General features: G+C 41.1%; 4 protein-coding genes across 8 annotated transcripts; all 4 read left to right on the forward strand.

Moving 5' to 3' along the window:
• Window positions 1-518: 518 nt before the first annotated feature.
• On the forward strand, window positions 519-8,181 carry atp6v0ca (ATPase H+ transporting V0 subunit ca). Its single transcript, XM_070847655.1, has 3 exons — window positions 519-730; window positions 4,524-4,707; window positions 7,013-8,181. The coding sequence occupies exons 1-3, from the start codon at window positions 661-663 to the stop codon at window positions 7,215-7,217; spliced, it is 459 nt and encodes a 152-aa protein (XP_070703756.1). The 5' UTR covers window positions 519-660; the 3' UTR covers window positions 7,218-8,181.
• A 3,020-nt stretch (window positions 8,182-11,201) lies between these two features.
• On the forward strand, window positions 11,202-17,698 carry spsb3a (splA/ryanodine receptor domain and SOCS box containing 3a). The gene is made up of 7 exons (XM_070847779.1): window positions 11,202-11,410; window positions 13,059-13,239; window positions 13,596-13,783; window positions 13,958-14,060; window positions 14,151-14,276; window positions 15,046-16,758; window positions 16,907-17,698. The coding sequence occupies exons 1-6, from the start codon at window positions 11,285-11,287 to the stop codon at window positions 15,435-15,437; spliced, it is 1,116 nt and encodes a 371-aa protein (XP_070703880.1). The 5' UTR covers window positions 11,202-11,284; the 3' UTR covers window positions 15,438-16,758; window positions 16,907-17,698.
• Window positions 17,699-18,307: 609 nt separating this feature from the next.
• mrps34 (mitochondrial ribosomal protein S34) lies at window positions 18,308-20,227 on the forward strand. Of its 2 annotated transcripts, none has more exons than XM_070848093.1 (4): window positions 18,308-18,366; window positions 18,607-18,987; window positions 19,068-19,110; window positions 19,717-20,227. In XM_070848093.1, the coding sequence occupies exons 2-4, from the start codon at window positions 18,670-18,672 to the stop codon at window positions 20,013-20,015; spliced, it is 660 nt and encodes a 219-aa protein (XP_070704194.1). In that variant the 5' UTR covers window positions 18,308-18,366; window positions 18,607-18,669; the 3' UTR covers window positions 20,016-20,227. The 2 variants fall into 2 exon arrangements, with proteins under 2 accessions (XP_070704194.1, XP_070704195.1); XM_070848094.1 differs by having other exon boundaries at window positions 18,340-18,361.
• A 1,928-nt stretch (window positions 20,228-22,155) lies between these two features.
• nme3 (NME/NM23 nucleoside diphosphate kinase 3) lies at window positions 22,156-25,878 on the forward strand. 4 transcript variants are annotated; one of them, XM_070847327.1, is made up of 6 exons: window positions 22,177-22,240; window positions 22,323-22,407; window positions 23,343-23,473; window positions 23,575-23,676; window positions 24,479-24,591; window positions 24,968-25,878. In XM_070847327.1, exons 4-6 carry the CDS (start codon window positions 23,641-23,643, stop codon window positions 25,083-25,085), a joined length of 267 nt encoding a protein of 88 aa, XP_070703428.1. In that variant the 5' UTR covers window positions 22,177-22,240; window positions 22,323-22,407; window positions 23,343-23,473; window positions 23,575-23,640; the 3' UTR covers window positions 25,086-25,878. The 4 variants fall into 4 exon arrangements, with proteins under 4 accessions (XP_070703426.1, XP_070703428.1, XP_070703427.1 ...); XM_070847326.1 differs by having other exon boundaries at window positions 22,323-22,387; XM_070847325.1 differs by lacking the exon at window positions 22,323-22,407 and having other exon boundaries at window positions 22,156-22,240.
• Window positions 25,879-25,954: the final 76 nt, after the last annotated feature.

Here is a 25,954-nt window from a genome sequence, read left to right on the forward strand (position 1 = left end):
AAAACAACATACAACACACACACACACACACACACACACACACACAGGGAGATGCATGTATGCTGGTTATAGACATTTTGTGGCGTTACTGTCCGGTCACCCTTACGTTACTGTGTTTATTTGTTGTTGTATTTATTAATTATAGCGCAGACGCAGTGTTTATGGTTGGTTTGACTATATAGTTGATACCTAATAATTAATACGCCAGCGTGTAGTGACTACTAGCGTTTCAACTGCAGTCTGTGAGAGCACTTGCAGCAGAACATACCACAACACACGCACGGTACGAACTACTCACATCATATATTGAGCAAATTCAAACTGCTGTAACATATAATCACCTTGAAAAGTATTATCAAATGAGAAACACAGATTGGAGATATTGTACAGTGCAATAAACAACGAGGGTTGGATATTTTAGTGTAGTTTGTGTCGCTCACCCCCGTGTCCCCATAAATGGACTCTTCCGAGATGGTTGATCATGTGACTTTTTCCGTTTCGCCATTTTCCTCCTCTACACCGGTGCTCGTGCTGGCAGCTACATTTTCTTCCCTCTCTGTGCTTGAACCTGCCCAAAGCTGACGGTGGGAGAAAAAGGGGGAAAACCTGAGAAGAAGATAGTCTGTCTTGTAGCTGTATCGCCCCGAGAAAAGTGCGAGAATGTCTGACATCCCCGAGTACTCGCCTTTCTTCGCTGTGATGGGAGCCTCTGCGGCCATGGTCTTCAGCGGTAACTACACCAGCTCCTTCATCCTCACAACTCAGCCTTAACGACGAATTATGTTAGGAAATACCGTGTCGATATTAGTAGCGACAGCACGGGGCTGTCACAAGAGCAGCGGTGTTGGTGCTAGCTGAGTCGGTCACGGCTCGCACACACCTGCCAGTGATGCGAGGAAGAGGAGGGGGGAGGTTTGCCCCGACATGAAGCTGCTGACCACCAGCTCCTCACAGTGCTAACACTGTGGTTAGCTGCCTCCTGCACGGGCCAGGTTATATCATATCATACCCTGGCTGTAACGCTGTTTGCTGTCTGGTGACGCAGAGCCTCGTCCCCTCGGTCACACCATCTCTAACCTGCAATAATATGAGTTATATCACAGCACAGCGGGGTCCAGACCTTCCTGATTGATTAGGAAAATGTGATTTCTGCAGAGACTGGATGCATCCGTGTCACTTATTGATTGTAGTGATCTGTGTTTGAGGAGGGCCAGCATCAAGGCCTCAAACATCAGTGTGGGAAATTAAAGGGAGCATCCGTCCGTCCGTCCATTCATTCATTCATTCATGTCCTACCGCCTGTCATGTTTAGCAGGGAACACCCAGTCTGTCAAAGAGGAAATTGTGAGATGCAAACAGGCAATACCTCGTGCTTTCAGAAGACCTTTTTTTTTTTTTTTTTTTTTTTGAGGAAATGAAGTAAATCAGGTGATCAAATCCTCCAGATACAGATGGTCATCTCCATTATGTCGAAATCATTGATGATTTGATGACACAGAGTTTGTGTTTTCTGATAGTTGGTTCATGCATTTTTTTTTTTTTAATTTAAGATGGTAAATCTGGAGATGCACAGATCTGGCTTTTTATGCATTGATATAATTACTATGCTTAATCCCAAGGTATAAAACCAGTGCTCTCTTTTTCCTCATACTTGTAATGTGTATACCACATTTCATGGAACAGCATTTGTATTTAATGTAACATAAGGCCAGAGATTGTTGTAGAATAAAAAAATGTAGCGTGTCAGTGGCCTGTCATGCCTCAATGAATGTAACTCATAGGGGAAAAATTACCCTCTTTTAAATAATGGCATTGTCAAAGAAACTGTATTTAATGTGGATTGGTCACATCCCAGCCGACATCCAACTGGATCAGTGCATCTGTAATTAAATCTAAATGAGTTTTGTAGGGCAAAAGACTTGTATCAAAAATATCTGTTTTGCAGCTCAATTAGAATTAACTTCAGATCCAAAGTATCCTGGTCCACTTGAACTGTTCTGTCATTTAGGTAGTGTTAAGATAACATTTTGGTCAACGTAAGTATTATAAGAATCCCTCAGATTTGGTTATTAAGTAATTCTAACAGTTGAAAAATAAACTATTTAATAGTGGCGCTCTTTCTAAATTAATTCGGACATATTTTTGGCACTTCCTTACTGCATTTTCTTGTTAGATGTCAATAAGTTTGGTGAGGCACAGTTATAAAATATTTTCTACAGCCCAGGCATACAGAGACACCTGGACACCAACACAGTTTGGGCTTTACAGCTTTTAATTAGAAAAAAATTGTGCACATATCTCAGTAAAATTTCCATGGGTGCTGTTATAGTGTCATAACAGTTGTTTGTTTGTTTGTTCACTTTGGAGTTATTCCAGGATTTCTGGAGGTGACAGTTGTGTGAAGCAGAAACAGTGAAATAACGGTTAATAAAGGAGACAGGAAAGCCAATGCCTAATGAACACTCAAGGCAACTCACGTCAGTCATCTAATAGCAGACATCTGTGGAAGGCTGAAGACCCACGAGACAGAAATGTGATGTCCACCCCCAGTCATTATGCCTCTCAAGGTGCCGTGGGGAAATTGAAAATGAGAGGGTTCAGAAGTTATGTTATACTTTAATACAAATAAGAACTGCAGACACTATTGGATAAGTAAATCAGTACTGTTTTTTTTGGCATTCTTCTTTTGTATGGCCGATAGCTACCACAATATAAAAAGTGCTGCTTGGTACAGAGCATTATTTACCCAATTCATACTAACAATTACTTGTAGTCAACTGACTCACAGCAGCAAGTGAGAAGTGATGGAAATAGGGGTGTAAGTGTACACAAAATTCATGGTTCTCGGTTTTGAGATCACGCATCAGTACGTTTTCGAACTATGACAGCAGCATAAAAAGTCATAATCATGCTACAGCTGAGCGGTGCCCTTCCAAAATGTTCCGGATGTAGTTACGCTCTAGAATTATAGTTCGGCAAAGTGGAGTACTTGGATTACTATACTGTTCTGACAGTAATTGTGTGGGTCACGCACCGCTAGCAGACCGAAAGAAAGTCAGTAGTGAACCAAACGTCCTGTACCACGCAGTTCAGGACAAATGCACTCATCGCTACACCTCTAGTTGGAAACTGTTTTTTATTTAGTCTTCATGGTAAGAAGGCAACATCCTGAACTCAAGAGTTGTTTACTGCTTGTTAACGTGTGTGATAATCAGCCATTGACCTGTGCAGATTGATGCTCTCCAGGTAACGAAGAATAGCTCTAAACACTGTGGATCACCTATATTTTCTTTCTCATTGAGCTTTAATGGTGGTCAACCATCACTGCCCAATGATGTGTATGTGTGTAGATGGACCACCACAAGGGACAAACCTTCACACGTGATGTGGGTTGTTCGGTGAAAGTGGGATGTACATGAGACAAGAGATGTCTGATATAGTTTGTTCAGCACCTCTCTGACACGGTGCTTTTCATAAAACCAACTTATTCTTCCTCGCCTCCTCTCTCCTCCTGTGGCTTGGAAATAGTTCCCCATTCGCCGTCATGGAGGATCTTCCGATCTCTTAAATGTACCTGGAGGAGAGAGGATGCTTCTGGGAGAGCTTAAAGGGAAGAAACACAAGTGTGTACTTTCCCTCCTCTGTCCTCACATCTCTCTCACATCCTTGCTGGGAGGAGCTGAGACCTGAGTGAAGGAAGCGAGGAGACATGTTGGCATAATGAAAAACACCCACAGTGTCAGCAAAAACTGATCATGTGAACATTCACGTGATGATCTTCAGTCTTCTATGAATGTCTTTATTTGTCCACACAAGTAGAACATCATGGTTAAGGTTATAACACTACGATAATGGAGCTCAGCAGAGGAAGGAAGCTAAAGGGCTTATAAAAACTCCTCAATACAAAATAAATAAATCGTGTATAAATATTAATTCTGAAACATCAGATAAACAAAAGTAAAACTGTAGACTGTTTTAGATTATAAACGTACACTGAATAAACTAAGTGGCAACATGTGCTATGTGATTTAAAAAAAAAATAAATAAATAAAAAGTGTGACTAGCAGAAAGGGGAACATGGGAGAAGGTAGCATTCGTGACATTAGTCTTGAATAATCCTATAATGAAGTGGGGGAGGTTATGTGGGCTTGTCGCTTTTTTAAAATGTTTTTCAGAGATGGTTCGTTTGGAAACCTTAAAAATAGACGAACTGGTGTGATTAGCAAATACGCCTCTCAGTGTCTTCTCTCTTCTTTTTTTTTTTGATGTATCACTTTCATTTCTCAGTTATTGTTCTGGCCAGGAGAGAACAGGCATTTACACATTAAAAATCATATTTATACATTGTGTCTGGGTGAGGGAACTGAAATCGATCAAGTGGATTAATCACTCTCTCACAGCTCCATCTGAATCCTCGTCGTGTCGTATTTGAGTTGTTTGTCAGGGATCATTCGTTAGTGAAGAATGAGCGCTGACTGGACTGACCAGATGAATTAACAGGATCTCTCTTCTCTCTGACGCAGCATTAGGAGCAGCGTATGGGACGGCGAAGAGTGGCACGGGCATCGCTGCCATGTCTGTGATGCGGCCAGAGCTCATCATGAAGTCCATCATCCCCGTGGTCATGGCTGGTATCATCGCCATCTACGGGCTGGTGGTGGCCGTGCTGATAGCAAACAACATCTCTGACAGAGTCACCCTTTACAAGTAAGACAAACCTCTGATACTGTTGTTAACTAGAACAGTTTCAGTCATTTCCACATTTACATACATGGTACTTGTGTAAATTGAGTATCATCCACTATCTATTGCCTACGCGTCATTAAAAAAGCATCAGACAGCCCAAAGAGGTTCAGCAATTAGTCAAATAGTCCTAAAGCTGTTTTGTACCACTACAAATTCTGCCCTCCTGACTTAATTTAAGGCCATTATTAACTGGGTGGCCTTTTATCTGTTTTGATCAACTCCAAAGCAAAACATCCAGGTCTGGAGCTCACTAATTATTTCCTCCTTCACGTTACATTTACTGTGTCCGGCTGTTTGCCGTGTAACTCATCAGAGCTTGCTTTCTGCAACAGTTTCTGTAGAAACTAGGGCTGGAGAAACAAAATAACTCTGAGAGGGTTTAGCACTATTAATGACTCTTTCACACAGGGACAGAACGTGTTGGATATTTTACTTACTTTAAAGCTCCCTTGGGCAACTTTTGATTTTGGACTATAGAAATAACATTTGACTTGACTCGAATTACATATGTAGCAGAGTTTATTGGCCATGTTTCTTCTGGCATCACATAAGCTAATCTTTAATTACATGCTTGATGTGGCCTTAAGCCTCACATTTAGCCTTTATTTTATATCAACACTAGAGAGACGGGAAATGAGGGGATTCAAAGAGAATGACATAAACACAGAATCAACGCAGGAATGACGAGGCCACCAGATGGCCCCCGTTAATATTTAAACTACTTCTTAACACCTATATTTGCTTTTAACCAAATTTGACAAGTTCACAGTGCTTATAGAAGTCACAGTGAGTGTCTTTAGTTTCTGCTTAGTTTTAGTTTTCAGAGGGGATCGCTCAAAAGTCAGCATGGCTCAGCAAGTACACTGCGATCTGGAGCTGAAGAGGACTGTTGGCACCCAGCTACGCCTCCGTCATGTGGGAGATAAGGACATGGGAGATATGAATATATTATACCTCAACCACAGTCTCTGAAAATATAAAGATGCCAACTCACAGGGATCAAACAAAGTCTTTAAAGTTTAGAAAATGCTAAATTTTAACCATCATGTTGTCAAAGTCAGAAATATGCTTGAATACAAATATGCTTCATTCCTCAACATAATCTGGTGTTTCATCTTCTCCGTCATGTAAACCTCAAATCTTTCAGTGACAGGTGGCTTTTAGAAATGCACCAATTTCACTTTTGTTTCTGACAGAGACCAAGGACTTACATTTGGGTACTTGCTGATACACAGTACTGATATGAGTACTTAATAATACCATTTCTGTTACTCTTCTACAGTATCATTACACGCATGTCAGTGTCAGTTGTCCCTCAGCTGCAGCTTAGATGTCTGCTGTCAGAGACTCGGAGCGCCAGGTGGAATTATTATTAATCACCATCAAAATAATTATTAGTAAAGAGTTTTTTCTTTTTGTTCCTTTTTATTTTAAAATGGGCAAAATCATAACCTAATTATTGGAAGTAACCTACATTAAACGATAATGATAAATAATAAATAATACAAAAACTTTATTAATACAACACTTTTGGAAAACAAAGTTAGGTTTAGTTTAGGACAAGAGATGAATCAAATCAAGACCCTTAAGATCAAAGAAAATGAGAGAAAAAATATGCTATAATAGAAGAAAGATGTCACAGATTCTGCAAACCTCAGATCCTCAGGCAGAGTTCCAGAGAGGACCTCACTGCAAAAGCACGGTCATTTGTAATCTTGAGCCGAGACTTAGATCCTCGGGCAGGGCTCTGCTGGCTGTTCCTAAGTCTGAAAAACAAACAACAAAAGTTGATCACTATTAATATATGTAATCACTGAAATCCGCCTTGCAAAATGCCAACTTTATGCCTTTATAGTAGCACTATTGTAAGGACGAGGCCTGAGATAAAGACGGAGACAGCACACTGACACTGGTTAAGGTGGACCATTGTATTGTATCACAGTAGTTTTACGAGTACAAGTACGTGAGCGCAGAATTGGACTGGATATCTGATGGTATCTGTGCATCCTTGGTGGCTTTAGGAAACCACTAATTCATCATCATGTACTTCTCTGTTGTCCATCTGTATACACGTTATATTTCAAACATTCAAAGTGTGTTATTGCCAGGATGTGACTAATTATGATTAATGTGTCTGTGTTGCTTTAAAGCCTGTTGACGCAGAAGAGCCTGTACTGTAACTTGTCACATATCAAATATTAGTATTTAATCAAAATCTATGACCTTGTGCACTGACTGTACTCTCGTCTTCGTTTCTCTCCAACAGGAGTTTCCTTCATCTCGGCGCCGGCCTGAGCGTGGGCCTGAGCGGTCTGGCAGCCGGGTTCGCCATCGGCATCGTGGGCGACGCCGGCGTGAGAGGCACCGCTCAGCAGCCCCGGCTTTTCGTGGGCATGATCCTGATCCTGATCTTCGCTGAGGTGCTGGGGCTTTACGGCCTCATCGTGGCCCTCATCCTATCTACAAAATAAGCGTCTGCATCGAACACCATCTCATTCATTCCACATCAAAGCAGCAAGAACAAATAGGAGATTTTCACTTACTTCCATTACACCCCCGCGGGTCTGACAGGATGGGATGGCAACGGAAACATGTCGGCGGTCGACTTGACAGCTGTGTCCTCAGTAGATGTGATCTATCCATATTGTTTAAAGCCATCCAGTTGTGTCAGGTCTTGTGCGTACCGAACGGGCATGAAGATGTATTGGTTGTTGTGGGATGATGTGTGGACAGTCTGCTTGATTTGTTGTCTGATCTTAACCTGTACAGTGATCCAGAGTCCCTCCACCCCCTGTAAATGTAGTAGCCAGTCTGTGCTGTGAGTGTGTTCCCCTCCCTTGATTTTTGTTTTTGTTTGTTTTTATTTTTTTGTTGTTTTTTTTTCGTTGGTGGTTTTGATTGTCATTCTTTGTTTTGAGACTGCTGAAGAATCGTGCACATTAGCGTTTTATTTTTTCATGTTCTTTTCGGGGACCATTTTTGTATCACAGTGGTGAGGAGCTCACAAGATTATTATTTTTTTTTTTTTCACTATTTATGGAAAGTTATAAAGATTTTGACTTAATGAAACTGTCTAAATGGAATACTGTTTATTGAATACCCTATATACATCAAAATATATAAATTATCTGTGTATAGTTAGATTAATTGCACTGTGGGTAATTGTTCAAAGTGCTTGGAATTCCTCTGGATGTAGTGTGATAATTAATGGAGGATGTCCACATGGGGTCGAGTGTGTGTGTGTTTGCGTGTGTGAATGACCTGAGTGCATAATGTGTGCAAGTCGATTTATGTTTAATATGACATTCTCAAACACTAGTATCGTTTTCCTGTAGTGCTGTCGTCTTGATTTTTTTGTTTGTTTTGTTTAAGGTGAGAGCTCACTGTTCAGCCATGCCTGTCAGATTTCCAAATAAAACTCAACCTCCTCCAGAACGTCGTCGTCAAGCCTTTTGTTTTGTCTGATATTAATGGAATGACTGCACTTAATGGACCAGCAACATTTGTCTGTCTGTGTTGTTGATTGTATTGGTGCATTTAATGTAGAGCAGCTAGGACTTACTATAGATCAGTACAGTCAGTCAATAAATATACAATTTGACACCAACATAGTACAGCTGAGGCTGATCGGAATGTGATTAGTTTTACAGGTCTTTGTCCACAAACTAAATATTTTGACAAATTAAAATGTTGATCTCATGACGGGTTTTGGATAAGAATTAACGTCATGCTGCAGTCGGCAAAAGATGAAATTAAAAAGACACACTCATATTGTTTTGTTTTGACTTAGTCTTAAAACACTTTTCATTCCTACCTGTGTTCTTGGTGGCCTTTGATTCCATTGCCTCTTTAACCTAGATACATAATATAGAACTATATATTATATATGAAGTCCACTTTTTTGCACATTAATAACATTGATTTTAAAAAATGGAAGTGGGCTAAAGGACCCAAACATAATTCAGTCACTTTAGGTTAATCAAATGCTACAAATGCCTGATCTTGAAGGAGCGTGATCAACACACAATCTGAAATGTCTTTGAGGACAGAAACTGTGAATTTTACAGATGTTCTACACCTGAAATAATAAAATCTGTAAATTGGTAGAATTGCAACAAAGGCTCAGTGGCTGCTGATTACAATTTTCATACACATTATTATTGAGCTCACACAAAGCAGTGTCGATATTTTGGAGGAACTCCAGTCTAAGAGAGCAGCACTGACCCATCACAAAGTCTTCTTGTAATATACCAAACAAATTAACAATTAACAAAACTGGAAGCTCTGTAATTGTACATTGTACTTTGTTTTGTTTTAAAAATGAGGCAGTGCTGGTTCCATACTGGTTCACACTGCCTGTGACAAGTTTTACATTGAAACATCAGGTCCTCTGAGCAAATAGCCACTGCTGATGCAAACTAGAAGAATGCATGAATCTAAATGGCATTTAAATCATCAGTGATAATGTCCTGTATGAGGTAGCTTAGTGCTCAGCGTGTACATAATGTTAAATGCACATTAAAGTGCAGCTTAACCAAGTATTTGCTCAAATACTGAAGTTGAGCACAGCTTTGAGGAACTTGTATTTCATGGTTCGTTAAACCTTTCTTTATGTCTTATAAGTCAACACAATTCAGAGGCAAATATTTTACTCTGCAGCATATCTTTGGACACCTACTTGATTTCTCTAACTCAGTCTGCTGAAGTTTTACATTAGCTTTGCATAAAAGTTTGAACACATTTTTGCACAAAATGAAGATTATGGCTTTTGTCATCACATCACTCAACACTGAAACCACTGGTCATGTGGGGACCAGTGTGAACAGGTCAAACAAAAACCTGCTTCTGCTTTTAGACAGAGATGAAAAACAGTAAAGTACTCGTACACAATGGCCTTTGTCAGTTCATTTTCACATTTGTGGCTCATTATCATTGATGCGTTAACAGAAAAACTTCATTAAAGGCAGAACTATTGTCATTTTTTCCATATATGTGTATATATATATACACACACACACACACACAATGTGCACTGTTGTTGGATAGTTTAATTCATAAATGTATCGTATTTTACAAACTGCATATCTGTTTTTTATATAAAATCCTAATCTGAAAATTAACTATGGCTTGCTTGTATTAGAGTATTTCTTATAATCTGTGGTATTTCTACTTGAGTAAATGATCTGATTCCAATCTACTGAATGTTTTATATAATCAAACAACACTCTGAAAGAGGGTAATCCTCATAATAAGTACTTTTGATTTATTATTCTGATTTTAAATTCAATGCAGAACTTATTATACTGATATTAGAGTTATTTTGTGATGTTGCACTCGTACTTTCACACACGTTAAACATCTTAAATAGTCGCTGGTGAATAAATAAAGCCCCGGTAGCTCCTGACAGGAGTGTTTCTGTGCACTGAAAACTTCCTGTGATGCAGACTGAGCCGCTGGGAGCTCCAGCAGAGTCCGTCCGTCCGTCCGTCCGTCTGTCTGTTATTGTTTACGGCCAGACTAATGTAAAGTAGGTCATGGAGAGAGCGATGCTAGCTAACCACTCATCCAGATATCGCGTATCAACTAACTAGCAATAGGTGTCTTCCAGGAACAGCGTCTCTGCGGTGTTGTCGGTGGGTTTTTTCTCCGTGAATGCAGGCAGGTGACATTAACGCTGCTGTTTTGTCAGGCTAACCGAGGCTAACTATGTAGCTTATGCTAGCTCTGAATCTGCATCACTAGCAAAGTTATTATTCCGCCTCCGGTCTCCCGTTTATTATCTACGTTACTTGGCTAATAAACCGAGAATGCGCGCAGTTAGCGACATCTTCCTGTGTGTTAATCTTTGTAAACACGTATAACCAACAGCCTGACTTGAATTGTGATGCCTCTGACCTTGTTATAGTATGCTAACATCTTAATTCAACGGGCTGATTACTATGTCGCTAGCGTTAGCTGCTCCTGCTAGCTAGGCTAGGTGGCTAACTAAAGCTAGTTAGGAAAACAATGTCGCATCGCAAAGGTAATAAATAGTTTATTGATGGTGACAGTGATCTGCACACGGGGACCAGACTACCTACTGTTAGTTAGCGTTAACTTAATTAGTCAGGATGATGTGTTTTTAGCGGTTATCTCACATAGAGGCGATGTTTTAGTGGGATGTTGTGGCTAATGTTGCTGCACTGAGGGCTCAGTAGCATTATTTGCTGAAATAATATGATCAAACTGAAATTTGCAAGTTCAAATAGTAGTAAGGCATGTTTCCAGAAGGGTGTGTCAAATGTTCAGGTGAAAGAAGACACCAGGATAATATGAATAAATCACTAAATTATGTCACGCAAGGAAATAGAAGTGTGAGTTTAAACTGAAGCATGTGAAGCACAAAGCTACAAGCTGCAGTGTTAAAAGGTGTCCACTCTCAGGATGGTCATGCTGTCATTTTGTCCTCCAGCAGGCGAACTGATGCTGTTTTACAAGCGTCTGTGCTGAACCTGAACTGACTGGCAGGCTCTTCTACTGGTGAGACTCTGTTGCTGCCATGTCCAGGCGAAGCAGGAACAGTCGTGCATGGCGATATGTTTGGGGAGGGATCCGGCGGGATGCTGATGCCCGAGCGCTTGTGCTGGCCTCTGAAAGTGAAGATTGGAGCTATGACCGCCTAGAGGTAAACTACAAGAGCAGCTGTGTCCCCCTTGGACTTGAATGTCTGGACAGATATGAGGTGTCAGTTGACATGTTAGGTTTTTCTTTGTGTCATATGATGCCGCTTGTTTACACTCCAGGCAGGAGATGGGACATGTTACCATAAGAACATAGAACATTCATCCCAGCTATCTGTGTCTTACTTAAAGCCTCCAATTTGCTTTTGGCCATTTGTTTGCTGATGATTATGTCTGACGCTCGAAGCTAAAGTTCCAGCTGTACGCTTTGTTTGTACAACTAATATTATTCCACAGAGTATGCCTCACAAGAACGGGAAACAATCATAATTCTTGGATCACGGTTTTAAGCCAATGCAGCAATGACAAACACCATTTTTAAAAACCTGTTGTGTAAACAACAGACATCACAAAACCGGTTTAAGTGACGTTGCTATACCAACTGCTGGCTGGCTTACGTCACCTCTGCGTTCCAATTGGTATTGAAAAAAAGCCCTTAAAGGTATGTAGTTCTTAGGGAGCTCCCCAGGGGACCATTCCTCTTAGGAACTGTTTTGTCAGTACACGCCTGTTATATCTTTACTATCTCATCATAGAGATGTGTGCTATCCAGAGCAGTGCTTAGTTGCAATCTTAACATCAAACCATTGCAGCTTTGTTACATAAGCAAAGCTGTTGACGTAGGCGTGGCCGATCTGGTCAAACGATAATATCATGAGCTATTTAATCGCAATCATGATCCGCCATCTAACGTACACATTTTTTTCCTCAAATGTCCCGTACATTATAGCCCGACTTGAAACACAATATTGCATTGACGATACTGCACAGGTTTCAAAATTGGGGTTTAAAGCCTGACTTTGATTTCAAGTTGAAAACAGAAGCCAGAAGATAACATAATCATAGAATAAAATTTTTCAGGCACCCACAACTCCAATAGAAAAAGTAGCAAAATGTCAACATGAAGTAATACTTAGAAAAACATGGGCAACACAAAACTGCACCTCTCAAATTCTAAAGATTCTCATGCTGGCAAAAAAGAAGTAACACAAAATAAATAGGTATTCACATTTCTGAGTTCACAGTTCTATTTTAAAGTTCAGGTTATTTGTAGTGGGGTTGTATGAGGTACTTATTCATAGTTACTTATCCATAGTTAATGCATTACCTACAGTAGATTGAGGTCAGGTTAGGCGCTGTGAACAGGCAGCAGAAAAATTTATTTTAGCCATCAAAAAAAGGCCCATCTAAAAAAACTCAATCAGATTAAGTGTACACTACACTTTATTTAGAATATTTTCACCACTTTACTTTGCCGTTAGACAGCCTTTTCCAATGTTCTCTCTTAGTTTGCTTCAGAGCCACCAGATTCCATTCACAAAAACACTAATTTTACTTCGCACAACACAGGAGTTCACTGTGCTACCAATGCCTCGATCAATGAACACATTGGTTCAAATTAAAGTAACCAAAGGCACACAAGAACACAAGCAAACTAACCAATGGAGGCAGCGGTAGACTACACAGTAAAAGATTTTCATTAAACAATAAAAACCTTCATCTCTATAATTGGCCTGAAAAGTAATGATCCGATCGCCCCTCCCAATGGTGAGATTTGAATATGTTCTTTCTTTCCACATTGTTGCGCCCCAGTTCAGTGATTCCGACTCTGAGGTGGACTTTTCAGCAGTGATGGTGCCCCCAGTCCCCAGTGCTGTGCCTGTCACTGGAGAGTCCTACTGTGGCTGCGATTCCCAGGTGGAGACCAACTACAACCCTCGTCTGCGAGGTTTTCACCAAGTTAAAGACTGCCACTGTGGAGAGGACGACCAAGGTACAAGACTGCTGCCTCACTTAATCATAATATTGATTAATAATCATAATATTGATGTAGCCATGTTATCTTTTATTGAGCTGTGTGGTTTAAGTGCAGATTTTATGAATAATGTTTATTTAATGGGTTCCTTCTACAATCCATGGTAGCCAGTTTCTATTCACCAAGAAACGTGCACAACAAGGTTTGAAGTTATATTGTTGAGGTGGGTTACTCATGGATAGGCCGGCACAAATACCAGCCACGGTCAAACTTCCCCTACTAATATCTGGCTCCTACAGTTTGTGTGCGTATTGATAACAATATGTAATTTCTTGTATCAGCAGCCGATAAATCGATGACTTCTGATGTTTCAGAGTTTGACTGGGTCTGGGATGTCAACAGCCGATCGACAGCAACATTACTGAGCTGCGACAATCGCAAAGTGAACTTCCACTCTGAATACAGCTGTGGTACAGCAGCAATCCGTGGCTCCAAGGAGCTGGCTGAAGGGCAGCACTTCTGGGAGATCAAGATGACGTCCCCAGTGTATGGAACAGACATGGTAAACCTCTACTCCTTACCTCCTAACATTAACCTGCTCTTATCGTGAAAACTCAATTTCCTATAGAAATCCAAAGGTAGCGCAGACGTGTTGTATAAGACAAAAGCTTAGTTCATGCTGAGAAACTTGTGTGGAAGTTTATTTGTCTCTAAATTGCTCTGCATTTCTGTACAGATGGTCGGCATTGGCACTTCTGATGTCAATCTAGACAAATACAGACACACATTCTGCAGCCTGCTGGGAAAAGATACAGACAGCTGGGGTCTTTCTTACACTGGTAAGATTAACTCGACATAGTTTGACTCAGCAGTTGCTGCTCACAGTGGTCATTGTATGAGTAAGACATTGTTTGTCTTCTGTTTGTCAGGCTTGTTGCATCATAAAGGAGACAAGATGAACTTCTCCTCCCGGTTTGGACAGGGGTCCATCATCGGAGTCCATCTGGACACGTGGCACGGCACACTCACTTTCTTCAAGAATCGCAAGTGTATAGGTTAGTCCTGGCAAGCAGAGCCCACTAATGACCACAGCCCTCGTAGTTTGATTCCTAATTTGATGCTTTGTGGGGATGCACTGGGCAAACTTTATCTCTTCTGATACTGTGTACCAATTTCACAAGAACATTACACACAATAGACCCACAGATTTTTGAAGCTGATACTAATATTGCTTGATACTGCTGCCTTAGATCTTTTTTTATTGTTACTAAGATGCATAGTAAACAGACGTTTTATAGTTTAGACAATCACCTTGTCAGTGCTCTCTGATGGCCAATAAATGTAATGGAGACTCTGTTTCTGAATAATCACAAACCTAGTTTGACATTTCTATACTGCCATTTCTTGTCACTTATACACCGATATATCTCAAATAAGCTAATATTGACGAATAATATTGGACTGGTTAATTTTTTCGGTCTAAATCTACTGTATACAAGGGTTAGCCAAGAATGCTGAGTGGGCGAACAGCTGTGATTCTCAGCAAAAACAAAATTTTGTGACATTCACTTTATTACACTTCTTTAAATGGACACACCTTGACAATTGCATCTGCAGCATCTCTATGATATATTTCATGCTTATTTCAATATATATTTGTCATAAAACTAAAATGGAGAACTTTAACCATTCGGAGATATGTATGAAGCAAACCTGTGAACACATCTGTTCACTGGAGACTTAAATCTGTATGGCCCACAGTGTGGTATCGTTAGAACATATTACACATGAACATAAAATGTTTTGTCACCATTCTCAATCCAGGTGTTGCTGCCACAGAGCTTCAAAATAAGAGGTTTTACCCGATGGCGTGCTCCACAGCAGCGAAGAGCAGCATGAAGGTGATCAGATCCTGCTCTGCGCCCACCTCCCTGCTGTACCTATGCTGTGCTCGCCTTCGCCAGCTGCTGCCTGACTGTATAGACACCCTGGACGTGCTGCCACTGCCACCAGGCCTTCGTCAGCTGCTCCACAACAAACTGGGTTGGGTGCTCAGTCTCAATAGTGGAACCACAGAGGAAACCCCAGATGGGCCCGAGCACCAGTCGCGCTCGCCTGTGCCCCCGCTGGCCGGACCGTCGTCCTCTGAGAGTGACTCGGAGGGTTGTACGTCCGACCCTGAAGCCTGTCAGAGGAAGAGATGCCGGTGGACATGACTGGACAGCTGGAATCCTCCCTCCTCTTAAACACTGGCCGACGTTACTGTCCTATGGCATCTAATAAATAAAGACACTGCTCCTACCTGCCTCAAGCATTCCTCAGCCTCACTGTTTCCCAGTATTGAAGAAAATATCCAGGATCGGAGTGGTTGGTTGGAGGAAAACTGCGATGGCGGTGTGTCTGCCTGCACGTTTTTACTGTGATCTTCTCTCATGCCATTCAGATGTCTTACATGTCTCCAAACCAGCTTCAGTAGTCAGTGAGAAGATGTGGTCTTATTTTGTCAGCTAGCATCACCTGTTGCCATGCGTGTATGGAAATTGGTAAAATGGTACAGGAATGGACCGTACAGTGCAACACTGTCAAGTATGGCCAAATTTTGGTGGTCATTGCGGTATATTCGCAAAAAGGGGTTTTTTCTGGGTTTTCATCTTGTATGCAAGTAATGTATATTATTCTCAATCTAAATGCTTTCAATGCATTATCAAAGTAATCTGCAATTTTCTGTCAGGTTGCCAAAGTGAGAATCGGTGCGACGGAAAGTGAGATGCCACAGCATTCTTTATTTCTAAGTTACCCACTGGTTACAGCTCTGAAGCAAAAACCTCAACGGTCAGAAATGTTTTGAAAGATCAAGAACTTTGAATGTACTTTGCAGCTTTTATTCCTCCAAAAAATGAAAATATTCTTGTTTGTCTTTCGTGGAACAGCCATCATCTCCAAACACTCATACACTTGCGAATCCTCATCAGATAATTCTTGTTTCTTGAGAGAAAAAAAGGTTACAAGACAGATATTTGTTATGTTTACAGCAGCATCCACCTGTCACCAGCTTTTGAACGTCTCCTTATTGGACTTGTTTGTAAAAACTGTGGATTTTCTCCTTTCCAAAAGATGTAAGCAGTATACATTGTTATTTAGTGTAGCTCTTTTAAATCAACTATGTCACTCAGAAGAGACTGCCACACATTTTTAGTAAGTTTTCATCATTGTTACACTTTATTGTTTTTTAGAACTTTTTAAAAAGTTACTTTCCTCCATTGACAAAATATGAGATTTTGGGTAGTTTTATTGTTAAACTTCTTTGTACTTATCTGTTTATGGCCCAAAGTTCTTTTGGTTTCTCCAGCTCCTCCTGACTTTAATTCATTATGGTCGTACTCCACTCGAGGTCCTTTTAGAATAAAACACTCAGCCCCTGTTGACCCAGAAGGTGACTGTAAAAAGTTCAGCCTGAATGGCTTCCAACAGTGAAAATTAGTTTGATCCTCCTTCATTGTAGTCCACCTCTCGGCCCTCTGTGTGCATCCTTAGTGTGTTTCTAATAATATAATATATATATATATATAATATATTCTAAAAATATGGCTACATGTTGTTCTACTGTGGTGACAGTCACCGATCTGGATGACGTTGTGGATTTAGCCGTATTTTGTCCTAATTGCATCTTTTAGGTCATATTGAGCACATGGAAGGACAGTGTAGAGGTGGATTATGCTGCGGGGGGGTTGTAATATTTGAGTGAATGTTTTGAAACTAATTTTCCTGCAGGAAAACAAACATTTTGTCGCCACCTTTCAAGGCTACGGGGTCCGATCAGTGTTGAGATCTAAGCATTAATTGATCATGAGTGACCGAGGAGGGGAAAGTTACCCCTCGTCAGATATGTAAATAATTCTTATTTTTAGATTTATTTGGAGAATCACAACGTAACAACATAAGTATTAAAATAGTGTTTGATTCAGGTGTTGAAGCTACACAGTCTGCCAACTGCTGCCTCAGTCACCAGTCTTTGATCATTTTCACTCCTCAAGGTTTTGGTTTAAGTAGACACACACAAAGATTTATGGTACTATGCAATACAAGCATCTTGTGTGAGGGTTTTCAGAAGGGATGAGTGGTGAAGGAACCAGAGGACCACGCTCATTAGTCTTGAGTAGTGTGACATGACGCACTTCATTCTGTCCTGTTGTGTAATGAGATTTATGAGATTTGTCCCTATAGATCTAGTAATGTAACCACCAAGAGGTTAGTTTCAGTCCAACAAATGTAATTTTTGTCTTATTTCACAGTATTTGTCCTCACATTGATGCATCCAAGCACTTTTTCTTACTGATATTCTGTAAATAGGAAAATTCTAAGTGTTTCTTCTGTACCACGTCATATTAATAATACTGTATGTGAAGGCCTTTACTCACCTTTTTCTGTAAAACTTGTCAGCATGATTTTCAGCTGAAAATAAAATGAATGCTAAATATGCATGTGTTTGTTTATAACCAGGGACATTTCTTTTTCAAGATGTCAAATTCTTGATCAACCAAAATAGATTAAAAATATATGTATTTTAATCATAATCATAGCATTATGGAGAACAATTCATTGAATTTACAGATAATTTGATTAATATATATAACAGTTTACTGATTAATGAAACATGAAAAAAAATCCAATTAAAATAGGACTTTTTGGGATGGGTTTTGTGTTTTTATTTGTTTATTAACATTTTATCTCATTTTAGTCTTTGAATTTAATTCATTTACATGAATGTTTCTATTTGTGTTTTACATTTTTACTTGATAACTACTATAACTATATTTATGATTAGTACATATACACCACCATAATCCAACACATTTTAAAAAGTTATTTTGGAGATTACACAAACACAATAGCACACTCCTTTGGTCTAAGGAATGTTAAAAAAGATGTAGAGCATTTTCATAGGTTGATAAATATCTTATTAAACATCCAAGAAAAATATGAATGTGCTACCTGAGGTCTTTTACTTTATCTAACTCAGGCGGAACGAAAGTGACATGACATGTTCAGAGGGAACTATTTGCGGTCGGACCGAATTAGCGGAAGTGTCTGTGCCTTGCGTGCGGAGGTCAAGAGAAGTTGGTGGCGCTCATCAACGTTGGTGAGGTAATTTAAGACAGATATGGGCAGAGTGTAAACAGTATCGATAGTTCAGCAATAGTTGGTTGAAGTTTATCAGTCGGTGTCAGCTGATGAAGCGATTTTATAAAATGTTTTTAGCATTTAACGCTCGGGTTAGCCTCGTTACAACATGTTTATGATCCACTGACAATCTGCCGACAGGTGCACATGAAGTTATTTCTGCTCTAAGTTCAGGTGCACATGAAGTTAATTGATCTCTTGCAGGATAAACACTGATCAGTGTCTATCAGCGCGGCTTGTGGACGAGCTGCCGGACATCAGACAGTCATGGTGAAGAAAAAGCGACTTCGTCTCATAGCCGAAATGGCTCGGAAGATCCGGGCGTACCGAGAGATGAAGTCCCGGCCGCGGGAGTCCCAGAAGTACGCCCTGGACTATGAGACCATGAGGAGGCCGAACACGGGGAAGATGCTGCCTGTGTTGGCCTGGCAGGACGTCCGCAGGGAGAGCCGCCTCTTCTCCCTGCTGGCCGGCATGAGGCTGTTCGGAGTGGGCCGCCTCTTCACCCGCAAGTCCTGGCTGGAGGACCACACGGAGCCCAGCTACTGGCAGATCACCAAGGTCAAAGTGGACTACACATCTGAGGTAGAGATGTTCTGCCACTGAGTGTCAAGGCAGCATGTTGTTGTTGAGTGAAGAACTGACCTGATTCTTATGTTTCCTAGAACATGGATCATGGCAAAGCCTGGGGGATCCTCACCTACCAAGGTAACACCTGCTCATCTCATTTGAAACCAAGGGCCAACAATAATATTTATCTTATTAATCTGTGACTGCAACCTCCACAGAGGACACTGGTGTCATCACATGTGGGTGTTTCAGCAGCCTTTTGGGATTTACATAAAAATCTTTTTTTAAAAATGTAACACATGGAGGATATTTAATAGTATTTTTATGTATGAAATTATTGAATTACACTGATTTTAGGCCAGAGTAGTCACTTACACCTCCCTGGTTTTTATTTATTAATTTTTGAATTTTTAAAATGTATCTCATTTTATTTTGGTGTTTGTGTATGTATGAATGTGTGTATCTGTCTGTCTCCAGCTAATCTTGCACACTACTGAACCAATAAGCCTAATATCTTTAGTGCATATTGACTGCTGACTCCTCAGTCCTCTTAACTGGCTGATAGGGGCAGCAAGTGGTCAACAGCAGCTCCAGTTTGTAGCAGTCGGTTAAGCTAAAAACGAGCCTGTGGATTTAGTTACTAGCCTACAAAGAAAAAAAGAACATAAAATAGTTACCAATAACTAATAATTATTCTCTAAACAAACTGCATGTAGTGACTTCTTTGTTTTTTGTGTTTGGCAGGAAAACAGGAGAGCGAGGTCAAGGAGGTGGACAAGGTGATGTACCACGACTGGCGCCTGATTCCCAAACACAAGGAGCAGCAGTTCAAGGACTTTGAGACGCTCCCCGAGCCGCCTGTGCGCTACGTCCCCTACCCTCCCCTGATCCGCGCCATGATGCTGGCCCAGCAGAAGAAAGCAGCAGGATGCGGCGTGGTGGAGGAGCCGGCCTTGCCCTTAAAGAGGGACGTCACGCTTAACAAAGACTATTTCCGAAGGCAGGAACAGGAGAGGCAGAGGGCGGAGGGGACAGCGGTGTGATACTCGCACTCATCTTTGGACATTTTGGACCAAATCAGTGGTGACGGAAGTCTTAACTTCTTCTGTCCAAGCTCACTGAATGTCCTGCAAAATCCTGGACTCGAACGAGTTCTCTGCTATTTTCATCTGAAGCTGGCCCGTCTGGATGTAATATGTATGTGTGTAATGTGGTAAATATTAAATGTAAAATTAAATTTAGCTGCTTTCTGTGGTTTCTGATGCTTTTGTGCCTGTGTTATAGATTTCTTCATTAAGGTGACTGCAGCTCTTTGAACCATCAGAGAAAAGGCAGAGGCAGCAGATTTGACCATGCAATTTATTGTGGAATTGATGGTGTAGGCTGAGCTTCCTGTTTATATAGTGCAGATTCCTGTTTTATGTGATCAGGAGACAGAAACCTTTGTGGGTAAGTTCATCTACAAAGATGCTACTGAGTTCTGCCTTAACAGCTGCACCTTCAGAAGTTGGTTATATTTTTTAGGAACATCTGGAGCCGTATTGACAAAGTGAACTCTTAAGTTAAAACAAGAGACGAGGTTTACTCTGTTTGTACCGTGCCATAAATAATTTACTCACTGTGGATGCCAGCACCTCCCCACATAGCTCCCCGATGGACCGAAGCTGGACATGGACTTCTGTCAGCTCACCCTCCGTAGGATCCCAGCACCCATCTCCCACAGCTGCCCTCCAGCTGCCTCCAACCTTGGCGTCCTCGCTTTAGGACCACCGGACTTGTGTGCCGGTAGGTGACACCAAAATTATCCCACGAAAGGACGCAGAGGCCGAGCCCCAACCAGCCTCAGGAGCCCAGTGAGCCTTTGATCGTGATCCCCTCTGACACACCCATGGGGTCTTTGAAAGTGATCTGCCCTAAAGCACCCAGTGGGCCTGTACGATTATAGAGAGGCCTTGAGCCAAAGGGGGTGAAGAGGATGAGGCCTTTAATGAAATGAAATCAGTTTGGCAGCAGATGGCGACAGAGAGCTGCTGAAACCTGAAATTAAGTCTCGAGGTGAGCACTTTGGTTCTTCAAGTTACATTTTAATTTCTTTTATTTGAATAAAATTTCTTTGAATTGCTCTGAATTATTTTGAGTATTTTTAAAATTGTTTTAATTTAATTTATTGGATTCATTTTAACTTGAATTGAATGTATTTTAATTGAAGTGATTTGACTGGATTTGCATCCGTTAGAATTGAATCGAATCATATTAAATTAAATTTGACTAAAGGAACATGCTGCACCTCGACCTCGGCAGGGGTGTGATCTGGGGGAGGGACAGAGTGAACCCCCATTGTGTTACACCCTCCCAGCATAGATCCTCTGTGCAGAGAAAGAAAAGGATGATTACACCAATGTAAAGGAGGTTAATATGTCTGTCGACGCCCACCCAAGACCCAGAAGAGTCTCAGAAGGCTCTCTGAGGTAGAAACACAGGGGTGGCTGAAGCTGTGATTGTAGTGTTAGCAACAAGTTTAGGTCATTCCAGTAACAGGGGAGGAGAGGCGGCCATATGTTGTAGAGGAGACCGAATAAACAGGAAAAGAAGTCCATCCCTACAGTTGCTCCCCCCTTCAGTCTGACAAACCAATGTTTGCTGCTTAATGTAAAACACATGGCTGCTGGTGCACCAGCGTGTGAAAGTTAACCCAAACAGATTCAAACTTTCAGCATGCTGCAAAATACAGCAATCTACACAGACTGAGTGTGGTGAACTTATTTGGTAAGGCCTTTAATGTAGATGTTCATTTATATGTAAAAGTCCCAAACTCCATCTTTAAATTTACTGAATTAAGTTTAAATAAAAAACTAAATTGAATTTTCAAAAAAGCATCAAACTAATTTGTTTTAGATAGATAGATAGATAGATAGATAGATAGATAGATAGATAGATAGATAGAAATACTTTATTGATCCCGGGGGAAAACTCTTTTAATCACCTGTTATTTACTCTATTAATTGTTATTGATTAGTTTTAATCATCTGTTATTTAATCTGTTCATTTGTTATTTTTCATTTGCTTGTCTAACTTTTTTTTGGCACATGTGAGCTTCCATACTTTTACATTATCTGCTCCTCGTGAGCCCCTGAACACCACGTGCCCGCGTTTTTTGTGGAACGTTCCTAGGCAACGCGCGTGCGTACGTCCTCTTCATTCCAGCGCGCGGCTCCGTCCACAATGATCTGCTTGTTTCTCTCCATCTTCGCCTACATCTTTCAGTCAGGTTGGTGCCACATATGTTTTTACTCCACGTTTCTTCCACCGTCCTTCAGTTTGACGCTCACTGCGGATACAAACTCCCACAGTTTCCACCACGTGCGGGCGGGAGACGCGGACTCAGCGGACTCTTTCCTCGGCTAGCTAGCTCCAGGTTAGCTGGTGAAGCTAATGGTGCCTTTAATAACTTCTATAGAGCTGTGCAACTAATTTAATGTGACATAGAAACAACGTAGTCACTCGGCTTTGAAGTGAGGCTATTAACACCCAGTATGCGTTTGTTTTATTAACTTAGAGGAAGTCATGTTAGCATGCAAACATGATTGTGGGTGAAGCAGTTAGCTTCTGTGCTAATCTAACATCACACACTTGTTGCAGCGCCTGTACATGCGTCCTCCTCTCTGCAAATTTAGTTGATTCATCATCCTATTAATAGCTCGGGTCAGCTCGCTGCCATTGGTGCCTCCAGGATTCATGTGGAGCCTGTGAGCGCTGATAGGCTGCTGCAGACGGGGAGCAGCAATGGGGCCGAAAAAAAGGTCACGGCGAGAGCTGCATGAACTTGAAGATTTGGTGGCTAAACATGCACGGATTGAGGAATCTGGTGAGCAGCAGCATTAGCAAGACTCATTGAGATCGGGTTTGCTGTGACTGGGAGGTTTGTTGAGGAATCTTTTGTCGAGGTGCAGGGGTGAGAGGACAAAATGTTTCCTGCTCAGGACAGATTAGTCAAAGCCTGCAAGGGATCTCTGCAAAACAAAGAAGTAACAGACAAGATTTGTGGGAGACGCATGTAGTTTTTCTAAACACTGTGTGCCTGCTGGTTTCTATGTGTGTGTCGACTGCAAGCAGAATGAACCGTGTAATGACACTGGATGGATTATACACTCTTATTAATGCAGCCACTAATGTCTCAGCTTTGTATTGTCTCTGTCTCCAGTCGTTGCTTTACTATAACACTTGAATGAATGAATGAATGAATGCTGCCTCCTCCAGTCTGTACAGAGCTGCATGCAAGCTACTGTAGCTTGTGTGGTGGTCGTCACTCTTCTCTTTAAACACTTCTTGGTTTTACCTTCGTTATTGCTGCATGTTATCTCTGCTTCTAGGCTGGACGGGTGTGAATGAGCGCACCTTCATTGCTGTGAAACCAGATGGCGTGCAGCGGAGACTGGTGGGAGAAATCGTGCGTCGCTTTGAGAAGAGGGGGTTCAAACTGGTGGGCCTCAAACTTCTGCAGGTATTTGGGGCGTAGGCCTTTTATTCTCCCTTATTCATTGTCCAAATATATATATATATTTTTAATGTCTTTGTTGAATATGTGTATGTTGTGTGTGTCAGGCATCTGAGGATCTTCTTAGGGAACACTACTGGGAACTGAGGAACAAGCCTTTCTTCAGTGGACTGATGCACTACATGAGCTCTGGACCAATCGTAGCAATGGTGAATATCTCCAGCATACTCTACACGTGTCCACAGGGTAGTGAGGGCTTTCAGAAGTTTGCCCAATAAGTCAGACAAAAGTTTAGAGCAGGAGTGGAAAAATGTTGTTTCAAGGTTTGCTAGATAAAAGACTGTAGGCAAGCAGCTCATCAAGTTCCTGTCTCACTGGTCTCCATACATGAATGTGACGTTTATGTAAATGTTAAAGGTGCATTTCAGCACAAAACATACCACAATAAGAAAATATTTGACCTAAATATGATCTTTTGATTCAAAAAGGCACAACTGTTGGTAAACAGACATTTGACACATCGAATAGACTCATGAACGTAGAGGTGTAGTAACCAGATATCACACCAAGGAGTTACACTCATAGACTGTATACTAGAAGTGGACGGAGCCACCGTGATGTCGCTGTGACTGATTGGTTAGTCACAGTGTAGTCCCGCCCTAAAGCATATCCTGCTTTATCTGCTATTTTCCTCTAAATGGGACCATAATTTCCTAAATGAACATCATGCTGTATTGAAGAAGACTTGAAACTAGAGACCGAGACAATAAACACATTAGGAAAGTGTTTACTGAGCTAATAAATGTAGTGAGAAATAGGGTCTCTTTCTCATAGACTTCTATACAATTTGAAGTCTTTTTGCAACCAGCATAGTCGCCCCCTGCTGGCCATTTGAAAGAATGCAGGTTTAAGGCACTCTTTTCAGACCACTTCTATATACAGTCTATGGCTACACTATCCTGTAATGTTGTTCTTCTTGCTGTAGTGAGGTACATTTCTGTGTTCCTTCAGGTGTGGGAGGGTTTGGACGTGGTCAAGACGGCACGCAAGATGCTGGGAGAGACCGACCCTGTAAACTCGCTGCCTGGGACCATCCGAGGAGATTACTGTGTGGAAGTGGGCAGGTAAGATCACCTGGCCGTTCCGTTTCAGGGTCTTGGTATTGTGTGTGCTGGCTCACTGTCATGACTCACTGGGACACTCGAATTAAACAAAGTCTAGTCAACCTGTTTATTAAAATCAGCTGTTTGGGTTTAAAACCAAACCTTATTGCTAAATCATTACTTTCGATTTCTCTTGATCGTTTTCTTGTTTTTCGTTTGTGGTTACCTCTTGTATTTCTCCAATCTTGTGAAATCTGACCCTTGCGGCTTTCAGAAAACTTGCACATTAAAGTAAATAAAACCAAAAACGACCTAATCAACACCAGAATTTGACCAATGTGTCTTTTATTTCCCAGATGTTTTCTTGTCAGTAATGCTGTCCATATTGGCGTTGCAGGAATGTGATCCACGGCAGCGACTCGGTGGAGAGCGCCCAGAGGGAAATCTCCCTGTGGTTTCGTCAAAAGGAGCTCCAATGCTGGGAGGACGGTAGCAAGCACTGGATCTACAACTGACAGCCCACCTGTGTTGTGCTTACGCCGTCCTGAAGGTATACCAATGTTTTGTTCTTTTAAATTATTGTCACGACAAGATGGATCACACCATGGCTCAGATGAATGTTTTTGGGGGGCCTTTAGTAGCTTGTAGCCACACGAGAGAAGACACGTCATCGCTGTCACACTCGATCTCTCGCTGCTTTTTTAAAAATCCGTCTGAAATGCATTTTTGAAGTGAAATGATGTTCCAAAGCAAAACTGCACTAAGTGAGCAATAACTTGACAGCCGTCTGCTGCTTTTACCATTTTTCATTGTTTTGTTTTTTTTAGTCCAGAACGTCAGCTCACGTTTACAGTTTTTAAGCAATAAGCTTGTAAAGAAGCAACAAAAGGTCACGACTGGAAATGTTTATCATGGGGTAACGCATCAGGGAAGGACTAGTAAATAGCTGCATTTAAATGTAGCCTTAAGGGTAATTTCTAATGAAGGTATCCAGGTGCAAACAGAAATGTTTACCAGCTCAGTCTGTTTTGTCTTCAGTTCATGGAATAAGCTCTTTTCTTTTGTAATTACTTTGCTCCAATGTTGTTTTCGTTGCATCCAAGACAATCAGTCTTTTTATACATTCATGACTTTCAGTCTCCTGTACTTTTTTTTTTTCTCCATCCAATTAAAATTCTGTAAGGGCATGAAACAGATTTGTCATTAGGGACAATTTGAATGTAAATGCTTCCGAGGATCATGACGCTGTGATTGTGGTTTTGTGACAGACTCAGTTTTCCGAATTAAAGAGAGACCACACTGAATGAAGTCTGCTGATACCTTTTTTGTTCTATAAAACTATAAAAGATTTCTCCAGTTGCCAGTTTTGATACCATGGTGCTGT

The sequence above is a fragment of the Pempheris klunzingeri genome, chromosome 17 (assembly GCF_042242105.1).
Source record: "Pempheris klunzingeri isolate RE-2024b chromosome 17, fPemKlu1.hap1, whole genome shotgun sequence".
Taxonomy (NCBI): Eukaryota; Metazoa; Chordata; class Actinopteri; order Acropomatiformes; family Pempheridae; genus Pempheris; species Pempheris klunzingeri.

What these genes read in the sequence shown, in the direction of transcription:
- nme3 (XM_070847324.1), top strand. Translation starts at nt 22,756, where the DNA reads ATGGGGCCGAAAAAAAGGTCACGGCGAGAGCTGCATGAACTTGAAGAT. An exon ending in TGGGCCTCAAACTTCTGCAG is followed by an intron (nt 23,474 to 23,574) that starts GTATTTGGGGCG and finishes TGTGTGTGTCAG; the next exon opens with GCATCTGAGGATCTTCTTAG. An exon ending in TACTGTGTGGAAGTGGGCAG is followed by an intron (nt 24,592 to 24,967) that starts GTAAGATCACCT and finishes TTGGCGTTGCAG; the next exon opens with GAATGTGATCCACGGCAGCG.
- atp6v0ca (XM_070847655.1), top strand. Translation starts at nt 661, where the DNA reads ATGTCTGACATCCCCGAGTACTCGCCTTTCTTCGCTGTGATGGGAGCC. An exon ending in TGCGGCCATGGTCTTCAGCG is followed by an intron (nt 731 to 4,523) that starts GTAACTACACCA and finishes TCTCTGACGCAG; the next exon opens with CATTAGGAGCAGCGTATGGG. An exon ending in GACAGAGTCACCCTTTACAA is followed by an intron (nt 4,708 to 7,012) that starts GTAAGACAAACC and finishes TCTCTCCAACAG; the next exon opens with GAGTTTCCTTCATCTCGGCG.
- mrps34 (XM_070848093.1), top strand. Translation starts at nt 18,670, where the DNA reads ATGGTGAAGAAAAAGCGACTTCGTCTCATAGCCGAAATGGCTCGGAAG. An exon ending in AAGTGGACTACACATCTGAG is followed by an intron (nt 18,988 to 19,067) that starts GTAGAGATGTTC and finishes TATGTTTCCTAG; the next exon opens with AACATGGATCATGGCAAAGC. An exon ending in GGGGATCCTCACCTACCAAG is followed by an intron (nt 19,111 to 19,716) that starts GTAACACCTGCT and finishes TGTGTTTGGCAG; the next exon opens with GAAAACAGGAGAGCGAGGTC.
- spsb3a (XM_070847779.1), top strand. Translation starts at nt 11,285, where the DNA reads ATGTCCAGGCGAAGCAGGAACAGTCGTGCATGGCGATATGTTTGGGGA. An exon ending in CTGTGGAGAGGACGACCAAG is followed by an intron (nt 13,240 to 13,595) that starts GTACAAGACTGC and finishes CTGATGTTTCAG; the next exon opens with AGTTTGACTGGGTCTGGGAT. An exon ending in CTGGGGTCTTTCTTACACTG is followed by an intron (nt 14,061 to 14,150) that starts GTAAGATTAACT and finishes TCTGTTTGTCAG; the next exon opens with GCTTGTTGCATCATAAAGGA.